This window comes from Sinocyclocheilus grahami, unplaced genomic scaffold (genome assembly GCF_001515645.1).
Source record: "Sinocyclocheilus grahami isolate Dianchi unplaced genomic scaffold, SAMN03320097.WGS_v1.1 scaffold54.1, whole genome shotgun sequence".
Taxonomy (NCBI): Eukaryota; Metazoa; Chordata; class Actinopteri; order Cypriniformes; family Cyprinidae; genus Sinocyclocheilus; species Sinocyclocheilus grahami.
Window position 1 is genome coordinate 3,585,832 of NW_015505233.1, and position 15,346 is coordinate 3,601,177.

Here is a 15,346-nt window from a genome sequence, read left to right on the forward strand (position 1 = left end):
GAAAAGAATGCACGTCACACCTCTGTTTATCAGTTTGCACTGGCTACCAATAGCTGCTCGCATAAAATTCAAGGCATTTATATTTGCCTACAAAACCACCACTGGCTCTGCACCCCTTTACCTAAATTCATTACTTCAGACTTATGTGCCCTCTAGAAGCATGCGTTCTGCAAGTGAACGTCGCTTTATTGTGCCATCCCAAAGAGGCACAAAATCACTTTCACAGACTTTTAAATTAAATGTTCCCTCCTGGTGGAATGACCTGCCCAACTCAATCCGAGTCCTTAGCCATCTTCAAGAATCGGCTAAAAACACATCTCTTCCATCTTTATTTGACCCTCTAACTCTAGCACTCTCTATTCTAATTCTATTCTTCAAAAAAAAAAATAACTTGTCCCTTTTAGACTCATTTACTGCTTGTTTTCTTTAAAAAAAAAAACTAACACTAGCTTTTCTAATCTTTTCGTATTCTATCTATTTGTTTTCTTTTTATTTATTATACAATTAACAACAGCAAAAAAGGCCTCTAACACTAGCTTGCACTATTCTTTTTCTATTCTGTTTTCTTTTTATTTATTATATAACTTTAAAAAACCTTGCTACGTGTACTGCGTTAAGCTAACTGAGACTTGTTATAGCACTTGCATATCATTGCTCTTTTGTTGATTTTGATTGCTTCCATTGTCCTCATTTGTAAGTCGCTTTGGATAAAAGCGTATGCTAAATGACTAAATGTAAATGGAATGTATAAATGTAAGAATTAGGCCACTGTCTCTCAAACCTTGACATTGAATGGAAGTCGGTTCTCTTTGAAGGCATAGAAGTTGAAGACGAGTTGCTGACCACTCTTTGCCAGAGGAGTGATGTTGCCATAGCATTCAACATGAATGGGCTTACCCTCCAAAATCTGACAAAGGAACGAGTGACAACTCATTAGCATTTATACATTTATGTCTCTATGGTGTCAGTAAATGATCAGAAAGGTTATTGTGTTTGAATACTGGAGAATATGAGCGTGTGGGTGTTTATATGAAAATGGCTTGTGAATTACAGTGAAAAAAAGTTTATTGGTACATGTTCTGTCGTGTTTTTTTTCAATGGATTTTCCTTTGTGTGTATATACACAAGAATATTCACAAACTCATGACTCACTGTTTCCAAACAGTGTGTTCAACATGAATTATTTATGTGAACGTGTGTATAGTGCGTGCATGTGTGTAGGGTAGTGTGTGAGTTACAGTGGCACACCTCAATGTCTTTGCTCCTTGCCACCTCCTCAAAGTTCTCCTGCTGCTCCAGAGTTTTGTCGACTTTGTCGTCAGTCATGCAGAAGCAACGCAAGCGGGTCTCTATGGGGTCAATCATTTTAGCAAACACCACAAACTTGGCCAGGTACGGAACACAGATCAGCTCTCTGTACAGCTGAGATGCTAAACCCACAGTCTCGCTGATCTGCTGACAGTCTGCCAACCAAAATCTGCAAAAGGAGTGGAAAGAATTCACCTAGAATAAGGAAAATCCTGTACAATTCAAAAATTTTCACAAATATTTACTTTCTCTGTTACAACTCCATGGGACAGAAAACCTTGGTTCTAAGATGTTTACATGATAGAAGTTACGGACACAATATCTTTAGTCAGTTGTCTTCAACACTGAAACAAACACTGAATGTTTATACAAATGGTGCTCAGCGGGTTGATTGAAACCCAAAAATGGGCCGCAAATCTGTTCTGATATGTTCATAGACAAAATGTTAAAGGGATCCTATTGTGCTTTTTCAACTTTAGTTAGTCTATAATGTTGCTGTTTGAGCATAAAAAAGATTGCAAAGTTACAAAGTTCCAAGTCCACTTCAAAAGGAGATATTTTATTTAACAGAAATCACTTTTTAAAAACTACAACGAACAACTCGTTTGGACTACAATGCATATTTTCCATATTTTTTGTGATATCACAAATACCGACGAATGGGACGAGACCTGGTTGAGCTGCACTAGAGAAGGCAACGAGTGTTATCTCTATGTCGGAGACACGCTAGCTTTCCCAAGGCAGACGAACTTAGAGTGGTTACAATCATTCAGGTTTAAATTGCGCTCAAATTTACTTGATTTTGAGCAATATTTACACTGAAGCTCGCAGCATGGCAGCTATGGTAAGGGGCATGACATTTCCCGACCAGGCGCCGAGTGGTGCCAATCACAACACACACTGGCCCAGCTAACCAATCACAGCACATTTCGTATTTCAGAAGGCGGGCCTTTATTTGATACAGGAACTATTCGAGCCGTTCATGCCAGACTGGGGAGAGAGGTGTTGTAATAATGTAAAATATGTGAAAAATAATGTGTTTTTCGAACAACCTAGTATGAGACCCTGTTCTAGTACACCCCCAAAACAAAATCAAGACATTGTAAAAGAGCATTATAGGACCCCTTTAAATGCAAAAAGCAAAATAAGTCTATAGAAGCATGCATATTTAGGAAATAAATGCTTATCAAAAATGATCATTTTATGTGGACAACACATAAAATAAAATGCAATCCAAACTACATTAAATTGAAGTTTACTTGCAACAAGAATAAACATGGTTTACTTTTAGCATATTTCTGAGCTTATATAGTTCATTAATTTCAATGTTTGATTTTAAGAACATTTTTGTAATGAGCTGACACTCACAAACTGGTGAATGACATAATTTAGAGAGCTTTTGAGCAGAAACATAAGCAAATTCCTCACAATATTTATAGAAAAGGTATCTGTTCTTCAATGACGCTATGTAAACCTTCCAATTCTCACCAACTCTGTCACAGTCTGCAGTCATATTTGAGTTCAATCAGCATCTGACATTGTGGATGTGCAGATGAACATGATTATAATGATATAATTTAATCTAGGGCAGAGATCCTCCACCGTCCCCCACTCCAAAGCACATGATTTGAATCTGCATCTGACTCCAACATCAGCTGAGACTAACCTGGCAGACACATTTGTGGTGAAGGAAACACAGTCTGTAACAAAGGAGAGTGGAGTGGTCCCAGTGATGTCTTCCCACTGTGCAGGGGATGTTCCACCTAAAAACAAAACAGTTTTGAACACCGGTGTTGGGAATCACTTTTATCACAATACTTTGTGGGATGCGTAATAATTTTTTTGGTTTTAATGTGAAATTTCATGTCACTTGCAAATGCATGTTTTATCTCAGATTTTCCTGACTTTTAACTCTGTATACACCAAAGTAAACACAAATGTTGAATTAAAATTCAGATGGGGCATCTCAAATAACCTGCAGTTGTTGTTGCATTTTCATTTGGCCATGACAACCTGACATTTTCCCCATTTCATTTTAAATACACGCACAAACTATTCACGTGCCTGTAATGCTACAGAGCAGTCTAAGGCAGGGGGCAGGTTCTCCTTTGCGTCCATTAGCAACAGCCTCTTTGGCTCTGGGCGGCACAGGGATTGTCATTGTGATGGGCTTGTGGAATTTCCTCCTTCTGGGCTCCACGGTTACAATCGGGCTGAAGGATGCACGGTTACTAGTGATAGTCCGCACAATGTCTTCTGGCACAGGCTGAGCCTGAGAGAGAAACAGAATAAAGTGGTATGATGAACAGGAGAAAAAAAACAGAAGAGCATCTACAGTGCATATTTTTCTGCACCATTGCTGTTTTTTTTTTTGGTTCATGTCTCATGGACATTTTGCATAACCACTCTAGGCATGTGCAACTAATTAATCATCCTCGGAATGTATATAGCTTGTTATTGCCGTAGTTTTCTGACTTGTTTCTTGTGTAACATGTATATACTTTCAGTTTTATTGTTATGGTCATGAGATGTTTACCAAGAAATGTATCCTGACCACTGCTGGAAGTTACTGTCCAAAGAACAGATGCTATTCTGCTATTATGTCTGTGTTCTGTGAGAAAACACTCTACTATAGTGTGTGTGTATGTGTGTGATAGAGAGAAAGAATGTTCCCAGAGCCCCTTGAGATGATAAAACAGGTCAGTTTTATGTAAATTGCTGAAATTAATTCCACTTACGAATCATTCAAAATATTTTGTGAATCAATTACACTTATTTCTTGAAAAAAAAACTGACTCGAAAGAAAAAAAAATCACTGGAAAACCAAAAATCATTATGGCTTGCACGCAGTTTTTAATCTATACAAACTCTACAACAAGATCAATATATAGCTTACTAAATATTTAAAATTGATAACCATAAACAGAAATTTTCTATAAAAAATTTAAATTCCCTAATATTTCCAGGTATTCCATAAAATAAAATAAAAATAAAATAAATTTAATACAAAAGCTTGACCAAACATAATTTGACAACAACCATCTTGATAAGTTCTTATACCTGTAGTCCAACACGAATCTTCTTCGTAAGCGCTCCCTGAGGAAAGGCAGCCTTCACCATGGTAACTGCCTCACTGCTCAGGACTCCGCCCTCTGGTCCCATGTAATCACTTTCTTGTTTGATGCGTGACACCACCGCAAAGTACTGTGGGAAATCTTTTGTGATGATGCGGCAAATACGTTTTTTCTCCAGCTCTGCTGGGCTGTCCATCTCTGTAATTAAATATGAAAATACAAACAAACAACATTATAAAGATTTAATGAAAACTACCCATGAGGTACTTAATGAAAACCATATTAGTCTGAAGTTTTAGTTATGTCATTAGTACATTACCCTCATCCATGCCATTGAGGATCGAGATGAGCTCTGTCACTTTACAGTCATAATGATGTTCTTTCCAGGTTTCTCCATTATCACTGCGTAGGACGATCAGCTCCCTCTCCTTTCCCCGCATGGAGCCGAAATGAGGAATTTCAACTATCACAGGCCTGAAATGAAATGAAGACAATAAGGGGAGAATTCATTAAACAGATGGGAAATTGCACCATGCATATTGCGTTCAGCACTAATTTGATTAGAATTTAAGAAGGAAATGCTGATTCTACTCAATCTGAACTCATTCCTCATTGACATTTTTGTCAAAAAGTTAAAAACGAATGCAATTAGGCCAAGATTAAGTTGTTCATGATGTATCTGCTTTTACTGCGAAACTACAGATAATTTAAGCCACCATAGAGGAACTCTTACCCCAAAAACTGTGCCCCGGCTGGCCCCATCTCCACAAGCCTGCTCACAAGACCCTCTCCCTCCACCATAGGGGGTGGGTACGCCAGGCGGTGCCTCTTTGCTAGGCGGCAGGTGATTCGCGTCGGTGCTGGACACTTCCTGGGTGGAATGATTATACGCATCCCATCATGACGACTTCCTCTCATTGACCCACCCCGAGCGTCCACCATGAAACTCACTAGGAATCTACAAAAAGAGAATAAAGGATTAACGGAAGAGAAAGAGAGAACGAGATGAAGAAAGAAAGAGGGACACCACGCTAACCCACTACACAGACACGAACGAGTGAGAGACGATTCCCATGCTGTGATCACTGTACACCCAACACACGTGGTAAGAGAGAGAGAGAGGGAGAAGGGAAAGGTCTAAGCAGAAATGAAAAGGAGGAGAAACAGTAAGTGAGAACAGACCATTAAAGTGAGAGAGATAGAGACAGTTTAGTCAAGACAGGAAAAACAATTAAAAAGAGTGACAGTGCTTCGAGCTGTTAAACCTGGCAGCATTTAGTCCCTCATACAACAGCAACAGAGACACTTCAACAGGAAACACAAGGGATTCCTTCAATATTGACTTACCAAAATATTACCATAGTCACTGTTCTCATGACTCGGTGTGCAAAGCTGAAAATAATATCCTGTTTACTGCCAAGATCAATTGTTTCGAAGCAGTGATCAACAGTGTGACCAAAAGCACCTCCACAGGTGGACAGAAACCCCAAAACACCCATTATCTGTTAATGTGAGCTGAATGCAATTTATATTTGCAAGTGCACTGCCATTGTGTTACATATACATGAGATCCTAACACTGATGACAAGGGCTGGGCGATAAAACTTTTTTTTTTTTTTTTTTACAACAAATGGCATGTCAACATATTGGTGATATTCAATATATTAAAACTACCATTCAAAAGATTTTTAACAAAACATTTAATGAAAACATTAATGTTGTGAGACATCATATTATCATTTAAAAACCTGTTTTCTATTTTAATATATAACATTCCCGTGTCTTATATGCTGTTGTGGTGCTCAAGAAACATTTCTTATTATTATCATCAATGTTGAAAATAGTTGTGTTGCTTAAAATTTTAATATATTTTAAGTGTAATATTTTTGATGAATAAAAAGTTCATAATAACATTTTTCAAATACTGACAAAATATCCATTTAAAATGTTTAATGTAAGAACTAAAATGGTAAAAATCTTAAAAAATAATAAAGACATGTTTTTCCACACTATTTTCAAAGAATATAACATTTTTAATTAAAACAATTTAATATATGCCACTCACAAGACTTGCAGGAACATTAGTGAAGTAGTGAATCAATTTAAATACAATATACTGTTAATTTTCAATATATCGCCCAGTCCTACTGATGAAATGGTGCAGCTTTAACAGGTCATTTCTAACTGTGAAATGCAGCACATTACAAAAAGCTCCCTTTTACCACAAAATGCCTAATGTGCTGATGGTGGGACTAGTGTGTGTAATAAGTGATCTGGAATTTATTTTATGACTGTGCTGAATTTTCTGATTTCTGCATGAGATGAGGTCCATTTCCCAAAGACCGGCTAAACACACAGTGTGGAGAAGCGCTTACACAGATGAGGAGATAAAACGGAATAAAACACCAGAAAGCAGGATAGAGATAAAGAGTTTAAGAAAACAGGAGAGGACAGATGAAAAAATAGGGGGAAAAGACAGGACAGAAAGCTATAGAAAGAGGGATGTCACCGGACTCAGTTTTCACCTGGAGTCATACTGAGGAAGCGGGGAGGAAGGGCTGCAAAAGGAAAAATTAACGAAAAGAAAAAAGAACAGAAAGCAGGAGGTAAAAAAATAAACAACATTCATTATTACAGTTGCTGTCATGGTAAAAAAAGCTGACATACATGTAAGAAAAACATGAAGCTGATGTCAAAAATCAGATCTGTGCAATGTAACAGAAAGTGTGGGGGGAAAACTAAAGAAAATCAAAATGTGCTTTATGCAAACAACTCAGTGAAGCCAATGAAAAGCTTTTCACATGCTTGCCCAAAACAGCATCATGTTTGCAGACTGGTTAGATTAAATCATCTTCCACCAATCATAAATGGTATCGTTATAATGTGCTAATGGGGTGCTCAATCCCCCTTAGGAGATCTAGGTGGTCAAAAGCAATACGTTTTAGCATTGAGATTATTGGGAATTCTAAGAGAATTGCAATTCATTTGGTGCCACTAATAGACAGAACGACAAATTAATTTTCTTCTAAAATAAAATTGTAACTGTAAATACAATTATGTAAAATAAGGAGGACTGAGCACTACTATTCAACAGTTTGGGGTCAGCCAGATTTTTTTAAGTAATGAATACTTTTATTCAGCAAGGATGCATTATATTGATTAAAAGCAATAATAAAGACATTTAAAATGTTACAAAATATTTATATTTCAAATATAAGTTATTTTCTATGTATGCTAAATAAATGTATCAGTGTTTTCACAAGAATATTAAGGAGCACAACTGTTTTCAACATTGATAATAATAATAAATTTTTCCTAAGCAACATATCAGCATATTAGAAAACATTAAAAAAAATCTTACCAACCCCAAACTTTTGAATTACAGTGTATATACAGTGTATATATAATCAAAATATATAATTTTTTTGGTTACTAATGTGTTTGCATACCTAATGTTAAACAACCTAAACACAAAAACATATTCTTACCCAGAATGCAAAGGACTGCAGACAGTGTTATGTGAGTGGTCCACTGTATCAGGGGTCCAACTGTACCGCCGCATACACTCGCTGTTGTATTCACGAGTCACTGCAAGATGCTGTAAACACATCCATATATAAAAAACGTATATATATATATATATATATATATATATATATATAAACAGAATGTCTTTGGAAACATCATGATGATGCATCTGGATGAAACATGGCTTCAGACAGGACACTCGACAAGAAAAATAAAAAGCAGAAAAAACAATGAGTGAAAGAGACGACAAAATAAACACTGCAGATGGAGGTGGAGCTTGTATTTCTAAACAAACAATAACACACAAATACAGATGAGCGAATAAATGAGAAAAAACTAGTGTGTTTGGATTTTTGTCTAATGAAAGGATGGAAAAGATGGAGAGAGATGATCTAACATGGTCACGATCAAGGACCTGTACCTTATATACATATATAAAAAACATATATATATATATATATATATATATATATATATATATATATATATAAACAGAATGTCTTTGGAAACATCATGATGATGCATCTGGATGAAACATGGCTTCAGACAGGACACTCGACAAGAAAAATAAAAAGCAGAAAAAACAATGAGTGAAAGAGACGACAAAATAAACACTGCAGATGGAGGTGGAGCTTGTATTTCTAAACAAACAATAACACACAAATACAGATGAGCGAATAAATGAGAAAAAACTAGTGTGTTTGGATTTTTGTCTAATGAAAGGATGGAAAAGATGGAGAGAGATGATCTAACATGGTCACGATCAAGGACCTGTACCTTATTCTGAGAGTCCACCATGTAGGAAATATCTTTAAATACACCCTGAAGCCAAACAAAGAGAGAGAAAATAGGTATACTGTGAAGTGTTTCTCTCATGTTGTTCAAAACCTAGTGATCTGTCTACCTGATCAAACCTGAATTGAACACTTGAATGAAGCCCAAAAAGCACTTTAGTAAAAATAAAAGCATTTTAGTATGCAGTACTGCACTCTCCCTCTTTCTATGTTCCCATAAACAAGGAACATGGTCATATACTTCACTCTAGGTGCAATACTGACCTCATAACAGTTATTTTAGGAAGGAAGGAAAGGAAATGGCTTAACCTTAAATAGTTAAGGCTAATGGCTTTCATGCTTGATACACATGCTAAATGAAAACAATTCAAAATTGAATCAAATAAAATCAGTGGACTAGTAACTACATCTTTGTTTTCTTTAAGAATTAAACAATTTCAGGAGTCTAGCCTGAATACTGGAGAGAGCAACAGAACTCTGAACAGGAAAACACAAAATGGAAAAGCCTGACAGAGTCCAAGTCTGACACTCCATCATTCTCTCTCTCTTTGTCCTTCTTCCCAGTGTGTCTATCCAACTGTTTAAGGATAGATCGAGGTCAAGCATTTTCGATTTCTAAAAAGTGCCTTTAAATAAACTCTTATTAGACTGAAAGTCTCAAGTCTAAGAGTTTATTTAAAGGCACATTTGGAAATGAGAATGTGACACTGGACAGGACAGAAGAGTGTGTTTGTGACTGCGTGGAAGGGGACCAGGCTTTCGTAAACCCCATGGGACCCAAAACAAAAATTCCAAGACATTTTACTCAGTTGTGGAAAGTCCTGACTGGACTTTGTGCAACTGTAGGAAGAATGCCAGAAAACGAATGGAATTAACAATAAATCTATGGCTTTTTATGAGTACAGGGTTAAGGTGAAGCAATTCTTCATTTATTTTTTGTATGTCGTATCTAGTTTCTAGATACACACAAAACACAATATCTGTAGCAAAATACAATTTTAATAATATTTTTCAGTACTGAATTCAATTCAATTCACATAGCGCTTTTCACAATACATACCACTTCAAAGCAGCTTTACACTACTGAATAAATTAATATATTTATAATCAATTATAAACAGTTATTGTTATTGTTAAGCAAAACTGCTAAAATAAGCTGTTATTTGAAATGTGGAATAATATATAAATATAAGAAAAAAAACTTAACTGAACTGAAATAAAACGACTAAGTTGAAAACAAGACAGAATATTTAAAATATATAGAAATATTTAAAAACAAATATATAGAAATATTTAAAAACTAATACAATAAAAGCACAACAAAGACTAAAAATTTATCTTAAAATATATTTAAAAATATATATATAAATATAAAATTATAAAAATAAAATATAAAAATAAAAGCTAATTCAAAATATTTATAAATGCTATAAAACATAATAATAATAAATTAAATTTATAATTTACATTCAATTTCTTTACTTCATCCACCATCTTTGATGTATTCAAGCATTCTGGGATTGCCATCATTACTAAGGATAAAGCCACCTTAAAATTAAAACTATAAAAGCAGCATAATTTGCCTTGGTTTTGAAACAGGTTTTGAACCTATAATGCCTTAAAATGCTGCCTATGAAGGAAACTAAAGCCCGGCTCACACTGTGCGATTTTGGCCACGATTTGGTCGTCTGAGACAATTTTTGACAATCCAAAAAGATTCCTATAATCCTAGGCTAAACTATCCTTAATCGGTAATTTGACATGTTCACTGACAGCTGATTAATGGCTGTTGCGATCTAATTTTACCTCCGACGAAATTCTGGCAGTGGCAGAAGATTTGGCACACTGCCCTGCAGCGTGACTTCTCCTACGACGAACGTCAAGTTTTTCAAGACAAGCCATGATCAGAATTAATGCTAGAGATTTCTTCTAACTGCATAAACTCCGGCACTCTCGTCCTCCACTCACGGAATTCATATGATTCGTTGCCTTTGCTATGATAAACACCAGTTGTGCTGCTGTTTTCATGTGGGTGTACAGTGCTGCTTACACTATTCTTCTTAAATACGACGGTATTTCCGCCATTCATATACTTTTAATGATAGCCAACATTACAGCCCCACGTGCAATGCAGCTCGCAGTCACTGAACGTGTATGGGTTGATAATGTAGAACTCCCGACAAGTTCTTGCACGCACCCGTTTTTAACACGTCTTGACTGTCGTACAGTCTGACATTAATGACAACTGAGATCCCACAGTGTGACATGATCATCATGTTCGTACAGTCTGACAAGTACAATCCTAAAGGACTTTTTTTTTTAAATCGCAGTGTGAGCCCGGCTTAACTAGGGTTTGTAACAACACAGTAGTGTGTGTGCTCTCAGGAAATATGATGCAGAATAAACACAGGCGCTTTTCCACCTTTACGGAGAACTGTTCTAAGAACGGTAAGGAATGGTTACAGTTATATTTCCACTTGAGCTTGGTTCAGCATGGCAAGATTACAAACCGTTCTCGGCCAAAAATTCTCAGCATGGTTGGTTAACAGTGCTGAACTGTGGTGGTAGAATGAGTGCAGTGACATTAGGGTTGCAAAGGGGTGGAACATTTCCGGAAACCTTTCAAAAATCCCTGGAATATTCAAAAAAAATCCTGGAAAGTTTCCAAAATTTCTGGAATGTTTCCGAAATTTACTGGAAATTTTCCACCTTTTTGCAACCCTAAGTGACGTCGCCACTCGGGATTGGTCACTTGTTTGTTGCCTGGCTACCAGTTTCTTTCTTTAGCTGGCAAAGCGCGCTATTTGAGCGAAGTAAACAGAAATATCTGATCATCCTCCATAACGCAGCTGCTATTTACATCTCATACCATCTGTAAACACTTGCGTTACCAAGGCAACGACTGATGCATTTGTATTACAAGCTCTGTTATCAGCCCCACAGTGGAAAATGAAACCATATCTGTACCGTATGGGCCTGAAAAAACGGTAAAGCTACAAAAACAGTTTGGCCCGACGGTGGAAAAGCAGCTACAGTACTGAATGAAAACAAGACAGTGAAAGCCACAGAGTGGGTGTTCTTACCGTGTCTTTGGTGGGCGCCAGCATCTCTTCAATCATCATGCTGTCCCGAGCGAAGGAGCTTCTGTTCAGAGTGTTGGACCTGTCTGAGCTGAAGGAGCGCAGACTGGAGTGTGTAAGAGGTTCACACATGTGCACACGCACAAGCAGACACACACAAACAAAGCGAAAGACGCAAAAAAAGGGACGAACAAACATAAACACAAAAACACAAAGATTACAACATGCAACATCCAGGGAGAACAAAATCAAACCCTTCAGAGAAGAGAAGAGAGAAGGGGATATCTGATGGACAGAGAGGAGGAAGTACAAAGAAAACAGAAGAGATGTTGTATGGGCAACATTACTATAACATTAACATTTAAATGATTTAATCAGATACAATGGTAACACTTTATTTTACAGACTAATTCTCACTATTAACTACTTGCTTATTAGCATACCTATTACTAGCATATTAGCTATTTATTAGTACTTATAAAGCACATATTAATGCCTTATTCTGCATGATCATATTTTATATCTGTTAATCCTACCCCATACCTAAACTTAACCACTACTTTACTAACCATTAATAAGCAGTACATAAGGAGTTTGTTCAGGGAAAACACTTAGTTAATAGTGAAAATGTGATCCCTACTCTAAAGTGTTACCGATACAATGTAAAAAGTATATTATTATTCAAAGGTTTGGGGTCGGTAAGATTGTTTTTGTGTTTTTGAAAGAAGTCTCTTATACTCACCAAGGCAGCATTAATTTTACCAAAAGTACAGCAAATACCTGTTTTCTGTTTTAATGTATTATTTTCATTTATTATTTTGTAATTTATTATTAGTGTTAATTTCCTTTTTTTCTTTTTTAAATCTTACTGACCCAAAACTATGGAAATTTTAACTGTATAATGTATATCTAAATGAACTGAAGTTTTACTCTGTGTAAACTAGTGCTAGTTACATTTAACTCAATTTTTGAGTGAATCTCATTGTTATCTCTATCTAATTCCTAAGCTGTTCTAAATGTGTTTTAATGCATTGATTTGTGGTTGTTATGGTGTTCCAGGTGGTTGTTAACTCTTTGAAAAGTAATAGCTATCGCACAATCGTGCAATCTGAGGAACCATTTATGTCAATATCACAAACAATTTCAGGTTTTGCTATGTGCCAAGGTTTAACACTTATTGCAACTGGTTTTGAAAAGCCCCTAATCCATGAGAAACAGTTATAGCAAGCACCACTAATTAACTGACACTTTGAATAAGTATTTTCAGCTCAGATCAAATTTACGACTGTGTGTGTGTGTGCACCCTTCTGCAGTGCTCTTAACAAACGCCTGGATCTCTGCAGGACAGCAGTCTTGGGTTGGCTGCACGGTGTGTGTATGAGAGATTGAAAATTCTGCAGCAATCAGCAGGATTTAAAGGTACAGTACTGAAGGCGCACACAGCAGAACTGCACACGAGAGTGTGTTTATGAAAGAAAGTGCCGGTTTGTGAGTTAGTTTTTGGATGAATAAGTTTACAACTCCCTTTCCATTCCTTCCTCTCGTCTTCTTGCACTTCAGCTTCATTCGTCCTGATCTGCATTGTATTTATGGTTCTGTAGCATTAAAGCAGCCGACTCACCCTTCTCTGCAGCACACACTCTTCTCATTTCCCTCCTCTGCATTCACTTATCTCTTTTTCCTTTCCTTCTTCATCATTCTACTTCTTTGCTATGCACTTCGTTCAAATGATCTCACTATGAACAGAGCCAGCAAGGCTGTATCATGGCTCTGTGTATTTGCATGCATGTGAAACAGCAAACAACAAATTAAGAGGAATATATGTTCTCTTACTGGCTAAGCTATATTCTAGTCATACGCCTCCTACCCAACATACTGCGACCAAGCTGCGTGAATGTGTTTGTGTTTAAGCACACAATGTGGATAACTATCCTCTCTGTGCTTTTCTATCAAAAGCACACTTGCGATCATAATCAAACATGCTTAGAACACCATATCTATTTTACATTTTTGCAATAAAATTGCCCTGTGATCAATGTGGTGAGTAATGATTAAATTAAATGTGCCGTCAGCGATGTGACAGAGTAATTGGCTTCAACTGCTGACTGATCAGCTTGACGTTTTTGTCCCTGGATGTTACATAGAGCACCACACAACTGAAACAACAGCAAAACACAACATATATGAACACAATCCATGCCACACTAAACAAAAACTGACAAAGCAACCAAAACATAATAGTTAGCACATTAATCATTAACATTTCAGACATCAATAACATCTAAAACCACAATATTTCACAACACACAACTACTGCCCACTTTTCTTGTTGTATTAAAACACTCCTCACATCTTTTGCATTTATAAACCTCCTTCAAAAAGGTTTGATGACTTTTGTGTGACCAATAAGAAGCTTGTTCGGCTTCGGAGCCAGATAGAACAAATAAAATGTCAACGCAAGAGAAGTGCAGAGACCAAAACTCCAGTTGAGATGCATGAATTTGTTCTATCAGGCCGAGGAGCTCAGGCCTCAGTGTATGAAAGAGATGAGATTCCACAGAAACGCACTGCACCAGATGACAGAGTGGAGCGAGGCATGATGGGAGTTGTAGTACGTAGGGAAAGGGGCAGAAACAGAAACGACAGCTACAGAGAGAGAAGCCGAAAGACACAGAGAGGAAAAGGCAGAGAGAAAGACATCACTCTTACCTTATCCTGGGGCTAGAGAGAGTGAGAGAAGCCAAGAAAGAAAAAAGAGAGTAAAATGTACTGGACGTGGCAGAAGCAGTGAGAGTTAAGCATGGCACTGAGGCTCTGCCACGGCATGTGTTGTGCTCCTAGACAGGACTGGGTGCGCGTTTGGTAAAAACAATCAACATTAGTAGCCCTATGTAAGAGCAAACAATGCCAGGCTGATGTTAACAAAACAAAGAGGCAGAAAATATGAAGCTCTGTACGGTAGAATATCATCCATGAGATCATCTAAATTCCAACAGCAACAATTCAAATAGCAAAAATATTTATATAGAAATTAAAACTTTTTTCAGACATGAAACAGTGTGTCTTACCTTGGCTAAGCAGCTGGGATACTGAGTATTTTGCAAATGACGTAATTATACCAATAATCTATACAGCTAATTTGACTCACATTTGACTATTTAATGCCTCTTGTGCAAGCAAGCCACAGTGTCAATATCCAAATGCAGTAAACCATAAAGCTAATTCTTCCCTTTGAGCTACACTAGAGTTCTGAGCACAAAACTGAAACGATCAATCATAACTAAAAGCGATAAAAAACTGAAGGTCTGCATCCATCAGATCACACCTTCATGTTCCCACAGTGTTCCCTTCCCGGTGATGATGTAATTGTTTTCAGTCATTTATTCCCTGTCCTCGAATGCTATAACTACTGGCACACAAAAGCTAGCCAATCAGAACTCACTGTCCTGTACAATAAGAGCAAATCAGGCTCCATTGTGCCACATAATGCTTGCATGACAAGAGTGTTACCTTTCCATCCTTTCCCACCGCTCCCTCACCTGCTATGCTCATCATCCATCAG

General features: G+C 37.0%; 1 protein-coding gene across 3 annotated transcripts in view; it reads right to left on the bottom strand.

The window, feature by feature from the left end:
• LOC107583514 (ankyrin-3-like) overlaps window positions 1-15,346 on the bottom strand; it is a 58,720-nt gene that overhangs the window by 18,169 nt on the left and 25,205 nt on the right. For all 3 annotated transcript variants that reach the window (XM_016269743.1, XM_016269742.1, XM_016269744.1), the window contains exons 17-28: window positions 14,494-14,505; window positions 11,788-11,890; window positions 8,688-8,732; window positions 7,871-7,980; window positions 6,908-6,940; window positions 5,116-5,340; window positions 4,702-4,856; window positions 4,369-4,580; window positions 3,373-3,580; window positions 2,975-3,071; window positions 1,249-1,477; window positions 782-907 (exon numbers count right to left, since the gene is read on the bottom strand). In XM_016269743.1, the coding sequence (XP_016125229.1) occupies window positions 782-907; window positions 1,249-1,477; window positions 2,975-3,071; window positions 3,373-3,580; window positions 4,369-4,580; window positions 4,702-4,856; window positions 5,116-5,340; window positions 6,908-6,940; window positions 7,871-7,980; window positions 8,688-8,732; window positions 11,788-11,890; window positions 14,494-14,505 (1,555 nt within the window). The remainder of the gene's footprint in view (window positions 1-781; window positions 908-1,248; window positions 1,478-2,974; window positions 3,072-3,372; window positions 3,581-4,368; window positions 4,581-4,701; window positions 4,857-5,115; window positions 5,341-6,907; window positions 6,941-7,870; window positions 7,981-8,687; window positions 8,733-11,787; window positions 11,891-14,493; window positions 14,506-15,346) is intronic.